At 44.0% G+C, this 17,346-nt stretch overlaps 1 protein-coding gene across 1 annotated transcript; it reads left to right on the top strand.

Annotated features, from left to right (window-relative positions):
• The first annotated feature begins 11,459 nt into the window (after positions 1-11,459).
• Positions 11,460-15,469, top strand: LOC118077797 (uncharacterized). Its single transcript, XM_088659325.1, has 2 exons — positions 11,460-11,527; positions 14,353-15,469. Exons 1-2 carry the CDS (start codon positions 11,465-11,467, stop codon positions 14,791-14,793), a joined length of 504 nt encoding a protein of 167 aa, XP_088515451.1. The 5' UTR covers positions 11,460-11,464; the 3' UTR covers positions 14,794-15,469.
• Positions 15,470-17,346: the final 1,877 nt, after the last annotated feature.

The following is a 17,346-nucleotide window of genomic DNA, read 5'->3' as shown; positions in this document are numbered from 1 at the left end:
AGTTACTCATTTTCCTGCCCCATAGGGCAATGAGCAATGAAGGTGGAACTCTTGAACCGAGGACTCTCTTATGAGTGATTTGGGATGAAAGAAAAGCTGTCCGGGGGCGGGGACTCAATTATAAGAACATAAGAAGAGTCACCTGGATAGTTCACTTGGTTTCAGCATGGAACTGGTGAGTTGCAGGTTCGATCCCCTTATGGGACAGCTGCATATTCCTGCTTTGCAGGGGGCTGGGCTAGATGATCCTCAGGGTCCCTTCCAACTCTACAGTTCTTTGATTCTATGAATCCATACAGCCTCCAATGGATGCAGATCATCGTAATCATGCCTATTAGCCATCTAATCTTCTTTTAAAGCCATCCAGGTTGGTGGCCATCAATGCTATTCATGGGGTTGAATTTCCTAGTTTAACTATCATTATTAACCCCTTCTGTTTTCTGTTTCCAGTGGGTGAGTGCCACGCCTCATGCAAAGTTGTTTAGCACCACCCACATGCAAGAGGGAAGTGGAACAAGGCTTGTGGGTAGGGAAGGTCTGTACTGCCTTTTCTTGTCCTGTTTCAGTTTTACTGGGGCTCCAATTATTGGTCCAGTTTTTCCTGTGGAGTTTTTGAAAGAATGTACAGAAGCTCCACACTTAAAAAGCATCCCTGGGGTACCCACCTTTTACATAACATAAACATCTCCAAATCTTTTCATTATACTTCATATGGTAAAATGCCTACTTTCCTTCCATATTTACTGCAAAATATATGCAATTTGTGAGCACTTTCTGTGTTGAAGAATTCAAAGGATGTTCCCACTGACTAGGAGTTGCATTCTGATCTGCAAGCAGGTTTGGACACATCAGATTGGGTCAGTCAATAGTATTTGTGCTTCTCTACCTTCTGTTTGGTCACTGCTTTGGGACACTTCTATTCTGATATCCCAATTTGTGGACCAGACACCTGACTTTCTTTCTTTCTCTTCTATTCTTCCCTCTACTCCCTGTTGTTTTTTTCTGGAGTGGAGGGAACCATTATTTTTTAAAAGGAAAAAAAAGCAGATACAGGAGTGATTATCATGATGCTGCAAAAGCTTTAATAGTAAATGGGGAAATCAAAAGGATACATGTTCCAACAGTAATTTATACAACAAGAACAAGAACAGTGATCAAGTAGAAGGAGAAATAAAATGATGTGCTGGGCTTTGATCCTCTGGCTCTAGCGAGTGCAAGCAAGTTGTACAAACATATTCTAGCAGACACCCATTCAAGGACTAGCTATAGCCCCTGTCCCCAGGATTCCACCAATTTTGGTGGTGACAGCAAACACAAACATGTTTTAAAGGAGAATGAATGCTGGAGGTAGGTCCCTCTGTGTACCCCATGTTTGTGTGTTCTGTGTATGTTTGTATCCTGTGTGTGTCCATAAATGTATCTGTATGTGAGCAGGGGTGTTGCCACAAACCCCATGGGCATGCAGCCCTCCCACCCTAAGGTGGGATTGGACAAGGATGAATGCAGCCCTCACATTGAAAGAAGAAGAAAGGTTAGCCACCCCTGTGTTACAGGATGAAACGGCAGAGAGCAAGAGACAGATATCTGGGCTTGGTTCTCACAGGTGAAGAACACCTTGAACTTCAGCCAGAATTCCAGGTATGCATAACACCTGAAACGCTATGGATTCAGGCATGGATTCTTCTTTGATTTGACTGTTCGTGGTTGTTCAGATCATCGTGGCTGAGCTTTGGTTTAGCAGGGGTATCTGCAGATGCTTTGTCTACGTCTCGGTGAACAGATGCCCCCAATTCCACTCCCAAGGCGTCCATAGCCTCCTCCGTAACCTCCATAACCTCCGGAAGCACATGGGCTGTAGCCTCCCACGGCTAAGGGTTCACAGCTGGCAGAGAGGATGGGCCCTGGGATGGTCACAACATATTGAGGTGGCTGGATCACCACTTCGGACGGTGGGATCTGGGTGGTGCATCCAATCTGGGCACCAGGATAGATGCCGAGGCTGCTTGATGACACAGCACCACCTCCGATGATTCCGCCGCCAACGAGACCCCCACCGAAGCCAGAGGTGGGCCCGCACGGTCCAAGGCCAACTACTGGAGTGGAGGCGCAGGATGGGACGGCACAAGAAGGTCCACAAGATGGGATGCAACAAGACATGTTGAGCTCTGGGGATGAATCTAGGGAGAAAGATGCAAACTTTAGGGAAGGGTTAGGCTAATTTGAAAGGGGAAAACACTAGGGGTTCTGCCCCTGTTGTGCCACTCTCCAGCCAAACTCCCACCTCTACGCAGACCCTGATGACTTGTTACATTGTGTATCTGAAGAAGTGTGCATGCACACGAAAGCTCATACCAATGACAAATTTAGTTGGTCTCTAAGGTGCTGCTGGAAGGAATTTTTTAATTTGTTACATTCTTTTGTGTATAGGGAGAAAAACCAATGTTTCAGTGATGCCACCCCCAAAACAGAAGCACTCCTTCCCACCAGGTGGGAATTCTTGAATGAAATGGATTAAGGACCAATATCCTTAAACACCCACTTTCTCATGAATGGACTGCCTTGTTGCTTAAGATCATATACAAAGACTCTTCCTTGCATCCCTGATTGTTTGGACCCACTTCTGTAGCAACATCTGGACCATAAGCCTAGAGAGGCCCAGCATGCCTGTTTCTCAGTGGCTGCTGTCCTGACTAATTCTAAACTCTCTTAGGGGTAGTCCCTTAAATAAATAAAAGTCAAGAGAGGGGGCAGTCAGTGCATAGTAAAGAGTGACAATCTTTCCCAATGTTTCTTGGCTGCATCTCCTATCATCCCTGACAATTGACCTGCTGGCTGGGGGCTGATAGGAGGTGCAGAGTGACAGGTTGCCCACAACTGCCTTAACTCGGGCATGGCCAAACTTGGCCCTCCAGATGTTTTGGGACTACAACTCCCATCATCCCTAGCTAACAGGACCAGTGGTCAGGGATGATGGGAATTGTAGTCCCAAAACATCGGGAGGGGGGCAAATTTAGCCATGCCTGCCTTAAGTCCTCACTTAAAACAAAACAAAACCCGGTGTTTTCACATTCTTGCAAGTTTAATTAGAGCTTTGCCTAAATACCACTTAAGGGGGAAGCTTTTAAAAAATCTTGCCTATGATAAGTTTGCAAGTTTATAAGTGGAGCTTGCCCTTTTAATATTTCTGCCAGGCCAGAATTCAAAAGGTGAAGCGGCAAGAGCTGAGAGAAATTTCTAGCTACTATGCAGGTGTTAAAATCAGAGGAGCTTGGTGGTGGTTCTGGGTTTATCGCAATCATCACCATCATCTATTTATTAATAGGACATATAAATATAATATAAACAATTGTCTGAGCATTTACTACTTTTGTTGGATGCTATTGTTATTTTTTTTTAAGATGTTATTTTTTCTGGAAGTACTTTTTTCTAATTGTAATAGTTTTTCCCCCCAATTGCTTTCTAATGTTGCATTTAAAATTGTTGTAAAACACCATGGATTATAGGGTGAAGGGCAAGTAATAAAGTAAAGCAATACTACTACTACTACTACTACTAATAATAATAATAATAATAATCACCTTCTAAACCATTGTCTCAATGCAATTTATGTATAAAATAATGAAAAGTGTTAAAATGCTATTAAAAAATAACAAGAATACAGATTGAAACTCTGAAATCTTGGCAAACAGAAGTTTTCTTTTTCCTTAGAAAGGGAATGTGAGTTTATCTAGGGAAAACCTTCACACAGTTTGAGGGGCAACAGTTGCTGTGCATTGTACCAGGAGTGCAATATAGCTGTGCAATCTCCAGCTGTTCCTGGAGTCCAGCTCCCCTTGCTCCCAACCAGTAGGGCCAATGGCCAAGGATGATGGTGGAAGCTGTAGTCAATGGACTGCAGGAAGGTCCATCAGCTTCCCCTAACAGTGCTTTCTATGGAGACAGGACCTATGTTCCACCACTGGGCTTCACAAAACAGCATCTGCAACAGGGATGAGGAACTGGTGGCCCTTTTTAGGAGTTGTTGGGCCACTGGTTTACAGTAAACACCAGCTGAGGCTGCCAAGCAGCTTTCATGAAATGGAAAAGCTGCAGAGCACAGACCCCACAGAGAGGTCATTTGTAGAATGCAAGAAAATACACTCACCCTTTGACCACCTTGAAATTAAGGAGGTTCAACAACAAAAACCGTCTTTCCCATGCTTTAGAATTTTACCTCCCCCTGTCCATCATTCACCATTGATAATTTTTGAACACCTTTTTTCTTGTTAATTGATGGAGAATGGTCCAGGGGGCTGGGAAAGCAGAGGGGTTTTTTTTTTTTTAATGCACCACTGGTAAGAAACCCAGTTGGGCCAGACGTGCCCTGGGCCAATTTGAACTGGGCTTGACTTGAAAGTTGTGGGTCTACACCCTATGCTCTTTTGCTCCCCAACCTTCTCTTGTATAAGAAAGGACTATCTAATGTAGCTCTTGGTTGGAGATGTAATATGGACAATGCTTCTTTGAAACATATGCTTTTACTGTGTCCCACACTTACTAAGTTCTGGGAGAACGTGCTAGACTATACAAACAAGCCACTAAGAGAAAATTTAAGATTTTCAGAGGTGAATATGCTCTTGAACTACATACCCATTGTATGGAAATTGACAACAGGACAGAAAAAATGGGTTCTATGTAACCTAATGGTGGTGAGAGACTGATACTGATGAATTGGAAGAGTAGAGCTATGATTCTCCTTAATCAATGGCTTGAGAAGATGGCAGCATTGGCAACATATAAATGTACAGTTATGGACTCAGACTTTCTTTGGATAAATACAATGATATTTGGAATGAGCTTACACAGAAAATATTAGGTTATTGACAGTTATATGCGTATTAGGATAACAAGAATATACACAACTGTATGGTAATGTAAACAGAATTTTATCTTTTCATTCTCAAACACTTTTCCCCTTCATTTTTTCTCACTCTATTTTTATATAAATGAAATTCTCTTAATAAAATATTAATATGACCCAACCCTCTCTGCCAGTATCTGCCGCACATTTACTGAGCAAGAATAATTATGCCAGGGAATATGGGTGGCAAGTAAAGAATCCCAAGGAAAGCATATTACCAGCATAGGAAAAGACCCACAAAGGTTTCTGTTTAGCTGGAAATGAGGCACCAGGATTGGGCGACCAGTGGCCATCCAAGTGTTGCTGTGCTCCCATCTTCCCAGCCAGCCTGGCCAAATGTCATGGGAACAAATGTCCAGAAACAACTGGAGGGCTACAGGATCCTCACCGCTGTCCTAGACATACGTCCAAACCAATCATGGACCACATATTAAATGTGCTTACATCCTGTGGACCTCCAGTGGTGGTTGGGCTCCAGCTCCCATCCCCCCTGCTAGTGCGGTCAACAATTTGAGGGCCAATGTTTCCCAGAAACCCATGTCCCCACTGTGGAAGGATGTGTGGATCCAGAATTGGCCTCTACAGTCATTACGGACTCATTGTTAAAACCGTATTTATGGAAGACCATCTGACTTGGCGAAGAAGAAGAAGAAGAAGAAGAAGAAGAAGAAGAAGAAGAAGAAGAAGAAGAAGAAGAAGAAGAAGAAGAAGAAGAAGAGTAGTAGTAGTAGTTTGGATTTGATACCCCACTTTATCACTACCCTAAGGAGTCTCAAAGCGGCTAACATTCTCCTTTCCCTTCCTCCCCACAACAAACACTCTGTGAGGTGAGTGAGGTTGAGAGACTTCAGAGAAGTGTGACTAGCCCAAGGTCACCCAGCAGCTGCATGTGGAGGAGTGGGGAAGCGAACTCGGTTCACCAGATTAAGAGTCCGCCACTCTTAACCACTACACCACGCTGGCTCCCAGGGATAGAAGAAGACGAAGAAGACGAAGAAGACGAAGAAGAAGACGAAGAAGAAGACGAAGAAGAAGACGAAGAAGAAGACGAAGAAGAAGACTTCTGCTATAAATGCAAACACACCAAGCTTAAGATAGAATGAGAGTGAGCAAAAAAAGGGACTTACCTAGTCGACCGAAGAGAAGGTATCAGTGTCTTGTGGCGAGCTGTTGCTGAAGAAATGGAAAAAGATGGAGTGCTTTTATAACCGTTCTGTGACAGGTTAATGATAGGTGACAACATTTCTGCCCAAGGATTTAATTACTTTTTGGCTTGTTTTGCTATCTGCATCTTGCTTTTCCCCCCATGCTAATTGAATAATTTTCTGCTATTAGTTGTTCATCAGGTTCACATATTTTAAACTTCCTTTAATTTCATGTTCTATTGTCCCCTTTCCCATAGTTTAAATCATGTTGTAAACAGGAAGCGCACATGGGTGAAACTATCTATTCAGCAAATACAACGTGAGCCAGAAGCAAAGCTGGTGTTCAAACCAGAGTTTTGCATTCAATGCATTTATCAAACGTTCAAAAATAAGATTTTAATTTAGATCTCTCTTCATTTATTTATTGCCTTTCTATACCACCTTTCCTCCAAGAAGCTCAAGGCGGCATGTGTGGCTCTCCCCCTCCTCATTCAGTCCCCACAACAACCCTGCGAAGTAGGTTAGGCTGAGAGGCAATGACTGGCCCAATATCACCCAGTGAGTGAGGATTTGAACCTTTGTCTCTCCTAGGTCCAACACTCTAGTCACTACATCACATGCTAGGAGTTTGTACAGATGGAATGAATATTCACAAAGATTCAGAATTTGCAGGAATGAGATGAATCCGATATTGAGCTGTACATTCATTTTTTTAAATTTTGCATGTGGCGATTTTGACCTTGAAATCAGAGTGGTTTAAACCTAAAGGGATCTGTTGATCATTTGGGCAGGTATTCAATACCTCATCTAATGTTATCATGGTTGGACCTGCAAAACCCAGGGTTTACCTGGATCCAATTCTACCCTACACCAGAACATCTGTTACTATATAGCAGTGTTGAGCAATCTGTAGACCCCCAGATGTTTTTGGGTCCCAACTCCCACCAGTCCCAGACAGCATAGCCAATTGTTTTGTAGGAGGAGAGATTGGGTCTTGCAACACCTAGAGGACCATGGGTTGTCAACCCTGGGCTAAAACTAATACATGCAACTGCTAAATAAGTACGGTTTCATCAAGGCCTAGATGAAAGTTCAGCTGGGAACTTTTAGCACCTTTCAAAGACCAGGAGGGCTGTCACATTCTCTGCTGCCATGGAGGGCACAGTTAGATCCAATGGGTTGTATCCAACATTAGTGATACCCATAACAGACCCATTGGGTGGGAGGCAGTAAAGCTTCTGAATATCAGTTATCCGAAGCCATCGGAGGAGAGAGTTCTGCTTGACAATTTCCCAGAGGCATTTGGGTGGCCACTGTGAGAACAGGATGCTGGATTAGATGGGTCATTGGCCTCATCCAGCATTTATAATCTTAAATTAAGAGGCATCACTAACAAATCCATCAATGTCAGTGAGTCAACTGTGAGTGGAATTAAGCTAACTACAACTCCAGTTGCACATGGCTTCCTGTGAAGAATCCTGGCAGTGTGTTAAGTGCACAGTGAGGACGGGGTGTAGCTCAGACAGCTTGAACCTGGTTTGCATGTAGAAAGTCCCAGGATAAATCTCTAGCATCTTCAGGTAAGGCTGGACCACGGAGGAGCCACAACCAGTCAGTGTTGGTTAATACTGAGCTAAATGGAGCAATGGTCTGGCTCAATATAAGGCTCCTTCCTATGTTCCCAAATGAAGAAGGTACCTGAAACAATCCAGGAAAGGAAACAGGAGGATATTCACTCTTGCTATTTGTTAGCAGTCAAGCTTAACAGAATGGATTGGATTGTGGATCAGAATCATAGAATGGTAGAGTTGGAACTAGGAACCCAATGTGTCAGCATCTAATTCAACCCCACTCATAGCAGGAATCATAGCTAAAGAATCCCTGGCAGATTATTGTAGCGAACTAAGTTTCATTCATTCAAGGGACGTGGGTTGCACTGTGGGTTAAACCACAGAACCTAGGGCTTGCCGATAAGAAGGTTGGCAGTTCGAATCCCCATGATGGGGTGAGCTCCTGTTGTTCGGTCCCTGCTCCTGCCAACCTAGCAGTTCAAAAGCACCTCAAAGTGCAAGTAGATAAATAGGTACCGCTCTGGTGGGAAGGTGAACGGCGTTTCAGTGCGCTGCTCTGGTTCGCCAGAAGCGGTTTAGTCATGCTGGCCACATGACTAGGAAGCTGTATGCCGGCTCCCTCAGCCAATAATTCGAGATGAGAGCCACAACCCCAGAGTCATCCGCGACTGGACCTAATGGTCAGGGGTCCCTTTGCCTTTTGTTGTTGTTTAGTCGTTTAGTCGTGTCCGACTCTTCGTGACCCCATGGACGATAGCACGCCAGGCACTCCTGTCTTCCACTGCCTCCCACAGTTTGGTCAAACTCATGTTCGTAGCTTCGAGAACACTGTCCAACCATCTTGTCCTCTGTCGTCCCCTTCTCCTTGTGCCCTCAATCTTTCCCAACATCAGGGTCTTTTCCAAGGATTCTTCTCTTCTCATGAGGTGGCCAAAGTATTGGAGCCTCAGCTTCACGATCTGTCCTTCCAGGGAGCACTCAGGGCTGATTTCCTTAAGAATGGATAGGTTTGATCTTATTGCAGTCCATGGGACTCTCAAGAGTCTCCTCCAGCACCATAATTCAAAAGCATCAATTCTTCGGCGATCAGCCTTCTTTATGGTCCAGCTCTCACTTCCATACATCGCTACTGGGAAAACCATAGCTTTAACTATACAGACCTTTGTCGGCAAGGTGATGTCTCTGCTTTTTAAGATGCTGTCTAGGTTTGTCATTGCTTTTCTCCCAAGAAGCAGGCGTCTTTTAATTTCGTGACTGCTGTCACCATCTGCAGTGATCATGGAGCCCAAGAAAGTAAAATCTCTCACTGCCTCCATTTCTTTTCCTTCTATTTGCCAGGAGGTGATGGGACCAGTGGCCATGATCTTGGTTTTTTTGATGTTGAGCTTCAGACCATATTTTGTGCTCTCCTCTTTCACCCTCATTAAAAGGTTCTTTAATTCCTCCTCGCTTTCTGCCATCAAGGTTGTGTCATCTGCATATCTGAGGTTGTTGATATTTCTTCCGGCAATCTTAATTCCGGCTTGGGATTCATCTAGTCCAGCCTTTCGCATGATGAATTCTGCATATAAGTTAAATAAGCAGGGAGACAATATACAACCTTGTCGTACTCCTTTCCCAATTTTGAACCAATCAGTTGTTCCATATCCAGTTCTAACTGTAGCTTCTTGTCCCACATAGAGATTTCTCAGGAGACAGATGAGGTGATCAGGCACTCCCATTTCTTTAAGAACTTGCCAAAGTTTGCTGTGGTCAACACAGTCAAAGGCTTTTGCATAGTCAATGAAGCAGAAGTAGACGTTTTTCTGGAACTCTCTAGCTTTCTCCATAATCCAGCGCATGTTTGCTATTTGGTCTCTGGTTCCTCTGCCCTTTCGAAATCCAGCTCGCACTTCTGGGAGTTCTCGGTCCACATACTGCCTAAGCCTGCCTTGTAGAATTTTAAGCATAACCTTGCTAGCGTGTGAAATGAGCGCAATTGTGCGGTAGTTGGAGCATTCTTTGGCACTGCCCTTCTTTGGAATTGGGATGTAGACTGATCTTCTCCAATCCTCTAGCCATTGCTGAGTTTTCCAAACTTGCTGGCATATTGGGTGTAGCACCTTAACAGCATCATCTTTTAAAATTTTAAATAGTTCAGCTGGAATATCATCACTTCCACTGGCCTTGTTATTAGCAGTGCTTTCTAAGGCCCATTTGACTTCACTCTCCAAGATGTCTGGCTCAAGGTCAGCAACCACACTACCTGGGGTGTACGAGACCTCCATATCTTTCTGGTATAATTCCTCTGTGTATTCCTGCCACCTCTTCTTGATGTCTTCTGCTTCTGTTAGGTCCTTACCACTTTTGTCCTTGATTATGGTAATCTTTGTACGAAATGTTCCTTTCCCTTTGCCTTTCCCTTAAGTTTCATTCAGCCAAGTTCTACTCCAAGTTAGGGATGCATACAAAGTTCACGTTTTATGAAATCGCTTAGGAACTATTGCATGATTCGCTGTTTCATGCCCTCTGTGAAGCAGTTGAATATTGAATCATTTCTCAGTTTTTCCTCTTTGGGGACCAGATCATATTTCCTTTATTCGGCTTTTTAGCCCTAACCTTATTGTTGGAAAGTGAAACATACCCAGTGATTAAACACAAGAACATTGTGTCCTTCTTGTTGACAGCAGTGTGATTGGCTGTGGTTCATCCCTGAAAAGCTGAATCAGAGCCACTAATGGAGACCTACTACATACACCTCTGCCTGCCCTGATTAAATGGGGACATCCCATTTGGGGGGCCCATGTCCTTGGCAACACAGTGCCCCAAAACATTCAAGTCATTCAATGGTCTCCCTCAGGAGGTTGTGGACTCTTCTTCTTTGGAGGTTTTTAAGTAGAGGTTGGGTGGCCATCTGGCATGAATGCTTTAGTTGAGTTTCCTGCATTGCAGGGGGTTGGACTAGATGGCCCTTGGGGTCCCTTCCAACTCTACAAGTCTGTGATTCTATGATGTAAATGGGATCAGAAGTCATAATGATAGAAACCAGCAGGGCCATCTAATGAAGATGAACGTTGGAAGATTCAGAGAAAACACAAGAAACACAGCTCATAGGGAATTTGGTTCCACAGGAGGCAGCGATGGCCACCAACCTGGATTGCTTTAAAAGAGGTTCGACAAATCCATGGAAGCTAAGGCTATCAAGCTAAGATTCTACCTCCACTGTTGGAGGCAGTATGCCCCTGAATGCCAGTTTCTGGGGTTCACAAGTGGGGAGAACACTGTTGCTTGTGGGCTTTCCATGGACATATGGTTGGTCACTGTGAGAAACAGGATGCTGGACAATCTAGGCATTTGATCTGATTCAGCAGAGCTCCATTATGAATTCCCAGAAAAAAAATGTTTGTCTTGAGTTTCACATAACAGAAAACCCATTTGTGCTGTCGTGCAAAAAATTTATGCACACTCCAATCCAGGATGTGGACAATGGCTTTGGTTCCCAGAAGATGTGGGCTGCATAGCCAGTTTGACTTGTAACCTTTGCCAAAGGCCAGGATGGATGCTACACTTTTATGGGAACATCCAAACCTTGATCATTTAAAAACAAAGAGATAAGCATGTTATAATAGAGGGAAAGAAATAGGTTAGGGTGGAACTAAAATGAGCAAAGGTGGCAAAAACAAAAATCCCCACCGCATAATAATTTGTAACGTACCATTATTTAATGCATAGGGGTTTAAGATTAAACATGCAGATAACATTTTAAGGAAACGACTAGTTGTGAAATAATTAAATCCTCAGGCACAGATCATGTATCACACCCATTAGAATTCCTCTGGAAGGATATAAAAGGCACCATTCCTCATGGCATGTTCAACAACATCCCTGAGCTCTCCACCACTTCTCTTCATTTCAGCACTCTCAAGATTCGGGTAAGTCCCACTCCAGTCACATTCTTTCTATCAATGGCTGTGATACACTCCAGAAGCCTGAAGTTCTTTGTTCTATGAACTGAGTTCTGTTCTCTGAAGGTCTTAGCATTTCATCCAGGGCTGGGCAAATATGTGGCTCTCCGAATGTTAGGGACATAGGAAGCTGCCTTATACTGAGTGAGACAATCTATTTTGATATCATCTGCACTGTCAGTGCCTATCCAGGATTTCATGCAAGGGTCTTTTTGTGGGGCAAATCCAGCTTCATCTAATCAACATGCTCAACTCTAATTAATGCATGAAGGAGTTAAGACCATAGAGTAAGCTGTCCTGCCAGGCTTAGCTAGGTCACACCCCCTCATCTTGGAAGGAATGAGGTCTCTTTGTTCTGGGCACAAAGCTCAGACGGTGTGCCTTTAGCAAGTCATCTTTGTGTTTCTATTCAAATAATTTAGAAACTCTTACCATTTTTGAAACTAAGTTGCACTGCCTGCGTTTTTTTTTTTTTTGCTGCTGTATGGAAAAGCACAACTCTGACCTTTTGAAGAGTTTGTAAGTAAATCATTTTAAACTTACAAAACATGTGGTCTCTTTCTATATTAAGGGAAGTGAGAAATTTTTGGAAAGAACTTAGGTATTTTAAAGGTCTAACAGCCTTTATTTCCATGCTTTACTTTGCAGCATGTTTTTTGATTTTAAATTTCTGCTGGGGCTCTCAAATAGTAAAGGTAAAGGTAAAGGGACCCCTGACCATTAGGTCAAGTCACGGATGACTCTGGGGTTGCGCGCTCATCTCACTCTATAGGCCAAGGGAGCCAGTGTTTGTCCGCAGACAGTTTTTCTGGGTCATGTGGCCAGCATGACTAAGCCGTTTCTGGTGAACCAGAGCAGCACACGGAAAGGCCGTTTACCTTCCTGCTGGAGCGGTACGTATTTATCTACTTGCACTTTGATGTGCTTTCGAACTGCTAGGTTGGCAGGAGCAGGGACCGAGCAACGGGAGCTCACTCCGTCGCAGGGATTCGAACTGCCGACCTTCTGATCGGCAAGCCCTAGGCTCAGTGGTTCAACCCACAGCGCCACCCGCATCCTTTCACCAAATAGTACCTGTCCCCAATCATGGATCTAGGCATCCAGGGAATTCTCATTTTATTCTTTACCCAAATTTACTGCTTTTATTATATATTTGTTGTTATTTTTTGTGCTGTTTTAAACTGTTTTTAGCTTATCTATTATATTGCGAGCATTGCCTTGTGACATATATGTGGAAGGTGATGTTGTTGTTGCGGTTTAATTTAATACATGCATTTGCCCCCTGCCCCCCAATTATTGTCTATTTCATTGTACGTTAGATCTACTGGGTTGTTGCCAACGTTAATTCCACTCAGAGTAGTCCGACTGAAATTAATGAACATATTAGGAGTATGTAGAGCTGAAGAAAAGAAATTAATCAACACGACTAACTTAGATGTAGTGATTTCAATGGCTCTGCTCTGAGTAGAATTTAGTTGGATACAGACTATTGCAGATCATATTGGGAGCTTTGTTTAGGGGGTGAAAACAATTACCACACATACACACACAAAAATGGGGTGACTTGATCCATCATCAGCCTCAAGCATTTTTTCTCCTCTCCCCCAAGGAAAAGCACCCATAACCACCAAATTTGGTGAGAGAGGCAAAAATAAAACCAATTCCAAGCAGAAACAGGCTTGGTGTTGGACAAAACCAAATGCCCTGATGAGGATACAGTCCTCAGATCAATTATTTGATGAGGAACAAGGGATGGTTAATGTTGTCCTTGGGGAAAGAAGGAAGATGCGTGCGTGCAGAAACTAGCTGTTGAAGAAAACAAGACGTCGGCCTCAATTGAGGGATAAAAATCTGCCAATACCACTTTATTTCAAAGCAATATTGCTAAGGAGAGATATAAACCACCCAAGAGCGCTCCCACAGCACTCTGCCCTAGGCAGATTTCAGACAAGCATAGCTTGTACTCTGCATTCCAAGAGCTTATTGCTAGATAAAGAATTAGCCAGTGGCATTTCCTAGAGAGAGAAAACAAGTTAGCTGTCAGCAACACTGCAGCTTTGAGGGTTACAGGTTTATCAGAACTTCTTATTCTTCTTGTTGTGTATACATTTAACCATCTCCCTCTCATAGTTACTTGTATTTCAAGTTAGATTTGAGGTCTTGAAGGCTTTAGCTTCTATGCTAGCCTCCTGTAAAAAATGTAAGGATTGCAATTTCAATTCAATACAAGAAAGTACTTATTCAAGGAGCACATAGTTAAACTATGGAACTCACTCCCACAAGAGGCAGTGATGACCACTAACCTAGATAGCATTAAAAGAGGATTAGATAAATCCTCTTTTACAGCTTTTTGATGATTACATGCCATGATAGCTGTGCTCTCCCTCCAATGTTGGAGGCAGCAAAGCTTCTGAATGCCAGCTGCTGGAAACCACAGGAGGGGAGAGAGCTCTTCCTTGCTGGTTTCCTATAGAGGCATTTGAGTGGGGAAAGTGAGGGCAGGATGCTGGACTAGATGGGCCATTGGCCTAATCCAGCAGGCTCTTCTTATGTTCTTATAACTGATCCCCCACCACCAAACAGCTTTTCTTTCAACCCAAATCACTGATAAGAGATCCGTCAGTTCAAGAATCCCAGAACCATACAATCCATCTTCATAGTTTACCACCTTGGGTGGCAGGAAGGTGAGTAACTCAGTTTTATAATTAAATGAGTAAATATCCATGTTTGCCATTTGTAGACTTACTCTAAATTATGTCTTAATCTGGGCCTTTCTCAACGTGTCCTTTCAGATTCACCTCCCGTGCCAAAACATGTCTTGCTACATCCCATCTTGTGGCCCATCCTGCGCCATCCCATCTTGCGCCTCAAAACCTGTCATTGGTCTTGGACGGTGTGGTGCCGGCTCAGGCTTCGGGGGCATCGGCTATGGCAGCTTTGGAGGGGGTAGCGCAGTCTCAGCCAGCAGCCTCGGGGTGCTGTCTGGAGTCCACCCCTCGTGCGTCAACCAAATCCCACCATCTGAAGTGGTGATCCAACCACCTCAGGTCGTGCTGACCATCCCTGGACCCATCCTGTCTGCCAGCTGTGAACCCTTAGCCGTGGGAGGCTACAGCCCATGTGCTTCTGGAGGTTATGGAGGTTACGGAGGAGGCTATGGACGCCTTGGAAGTGGAATTGGGGGCATCTGTTCACCGAGACGTAGACAAAGCATCTGCAGATACCCCTGCTAAACCAAAGCTCAGCCACGATGATCTGAACAACCACGAACTGTCAAAACAAAGAAGAATCCATGCCTGAATCCATAGCGTTTCAGGTGTTATGCATACCTGGAATTCTGGCTGAAGTTCAAGGTGTTCTTCACCTGTGAGAACCAAGCCCAGATATCTGTCTCTTGCTCTCTGCCGTTTCATCCTGTCACACAGGGGTGGCTAACCTTGCTTCTTCTTTCAGTGTGGGGGCTGCATTCACCCTTGTCCACCCCCCCTTAGGGTGGGAGGGCTGCATGCCCGTGGGGTTTGTGGCAACACCCCTGCTCACATACAGATACATTTATGGACACACACAGGATACAAACATACACAGAACACACAAACATGGGGCACACAGAGGGACCTACCTCCAGCATTTATTCTCCGTTAAAACATGTTTGTGTTTGCTGTCACCACCAAAATTGGTGGAATCCTGGGGACAGGGGCTATAGCTAGTCCTTGAACGGGTGTCTGCCACCCCTGCTAGAATATGTTTGTACAACTTGCTTGCACTCGCTAGAGCCAGAGGATCAAAGCCCAGCACATCATTTTATTTCTCCTTCTACTTGATCACTGTTCTTGTTCTTGTTGTATAAATTACTGTTGGAACATGTATCCTTTTGATTTCCCCATTTACTATTAAAGCTTTTGCAGCATCATGATAATCACTCCTGTATCTGTTTTTTTTTTCCTTTTAAAAAATAATGGTTCCCTCCACTCCAAAACAACAACAACAGGGAGTAGAGGGAAGAATTGGAGAGAAACAAAGAAAGTCAGGTGTCTGGTCCATAAATTGGGATTTCAAAATAGAAGTGTCCCAGAGCAGTGGCCAAACAGAAGGTAGAGAACCACAAATACTATCGACTGACCCAATCTGATGCTTCCAAACCTGCTTGCAGATCAGAATGCAACTCCTAGTCAGTGGGCACATCCTTTGGATTCTGCAACACAGAAAGTGCTCACAAATTGCTTATATTTTGCAGTAAATATGGAAAGAAAGTAGGCATTTTACCATATGAAGTATAGTGAAAAGATTTGGAGATGTTTATGTTATGTAAAAGGTGGGTACCCCAGGGATGCTTTTTAAGTGTGGAGCTTCTGTACATTCTTTCAAAAACTCCGCAGGAAAAACTGGACCAATAATTGGAGCCCCAGTAAAACTGAAGCAGGACAAGAAAAGGCAGTACAGACCTTCCCTACCCACAAGCCTTGTTCCACTTCCCTCTTGCATGTGGGTGGTGCTAAACATCTTTGCATGAGGCGTGGCACTCACCCACTGAAAACTGAAAACATAAGGGATTATAATGATAGTTAAACTAGGAAACCCAACCCCACGAATTGCTTTGATGGCCACCAACCTGGATGGCTTTAAAAGAAGATTAGATGGCTAATAGGCATGATCACGATGATCTGCATCCATTGGAGGCTTGTATGGATTCACAGAATCAAAGAACTGTAGAGTTGAAAGGCGCCCTGCGGATCATCTAGCCCAGCCCCCTGCAAAGCAGGAATATGCAGCTGTCCCATAAGGGGATCAAACCTGCAACTCAGCAGCTCCATGCTCATGCCAACTGAGCTATCCGAGTTGTCAGCAATTGTGAGTGAGGAGAGTGCTGTTGAGCTCAGATCTTGTTTGCAGCTCTCTCACTGAGGTATCTGGTTAGCTTCTGTGATATGCTAGACTAGGTGGGCCACTGGTTTGATCCAGCAGGCTCTTCTTAAGCTGATTTATTTGCTATGTACTACCTCTATTGTTGGAAGCAGTATCTCTCGGAAGAGCAATTTCTGGGGAACATGGAAAGAAAGATTTGCTTGTGCATCCAGGTCCTACTTGTGGGCTCTGCATTGGCATCTGATTGGCCACTGTGAAAACAGGAAACTGGGCTAGAAGGGCCATTGGCCCAATGCAGCGACAAAGCATTTCCTATGTTCCTATTATAGTTTAACTGTCACTCTCAGAAGCAGTGGCCAATCAGAGTTGGCAGTACTGGACTGGATGGACCAATCACCAGTCAAAGGCAGCTTCCTATATTCTTTTTTCAAGAGCTCACAGCTTAGGAGCCGAACACGTGTTTGTTTGTTTGTTTGTTTGTTTTGCATGTAGGAGATCCCTGGTCCAACCCCTGGGATCTCTAGTTCAAAAGAAAAAAAGGGGGGAGGATTTTAGGTAACAGGAAATCTCACTAGGCCAGACCCAGTCCAATTAAGCAGAACTGGACTAGAATGGATCAGACCTGGAATTATTAAATTCTAGTTCTGAATTCTAGAAGCAGAAGCAGAGACAGTTAAGATGAAAGGCTTGTTCACGTTACATTGAACACAGATACAAGCTGCCTCTCCACGTGTACAATAGTCTGCGTGAAAGAGTGTAACTTGTTGAACAGCTCAATTAATTGTGTATGCAGAGACTGTGCCCCCATTGCACATTGCAAGTGAATAACCTAGGAATGTACAGCTCGTCTTGGTGCATACAGAGGTACACAAATTGTACACTTGTTGAAGGTTACATGTGAGTAACATAGAAGGGTGAAGCTC

This window comes from Zootoca vivipara, chromosome 16, assembly GCF_965207765.1.
Source record: "Zootoca vivipara chromosome 16, rZooViv2.hap1.1, whole genome shotgun sequence".
Taxonomy (NCBI): domain Eukaryota; kingdom Metazoa; phylum Chordata; class Lepidosauria; order Squamata; family Lacertidae; genus Zootoca; species Zootoca vivipara.
The sequence above is the reverse complement of the archived record's forward strand: the minus strand, read 5'-3'. Positions and strand labels throughout refer to the sequence as shown.

Coding starts and splice junctions, on each gene's coding strand:
- LOC118077797 (XM_088659325.1), top strand. CDS start 11,465: ATGTTCAACAACATCCCTGAGCTCTCCACCACTTCTCTTCATTTCAGC. Junction 11,528..14,352: donor TCAGCACTCTCAAGATTCGG/GTAAGTCCCACT, acceptor GTGTCCTTTCAG/ATTCACCTCCCGTGCCAAAA.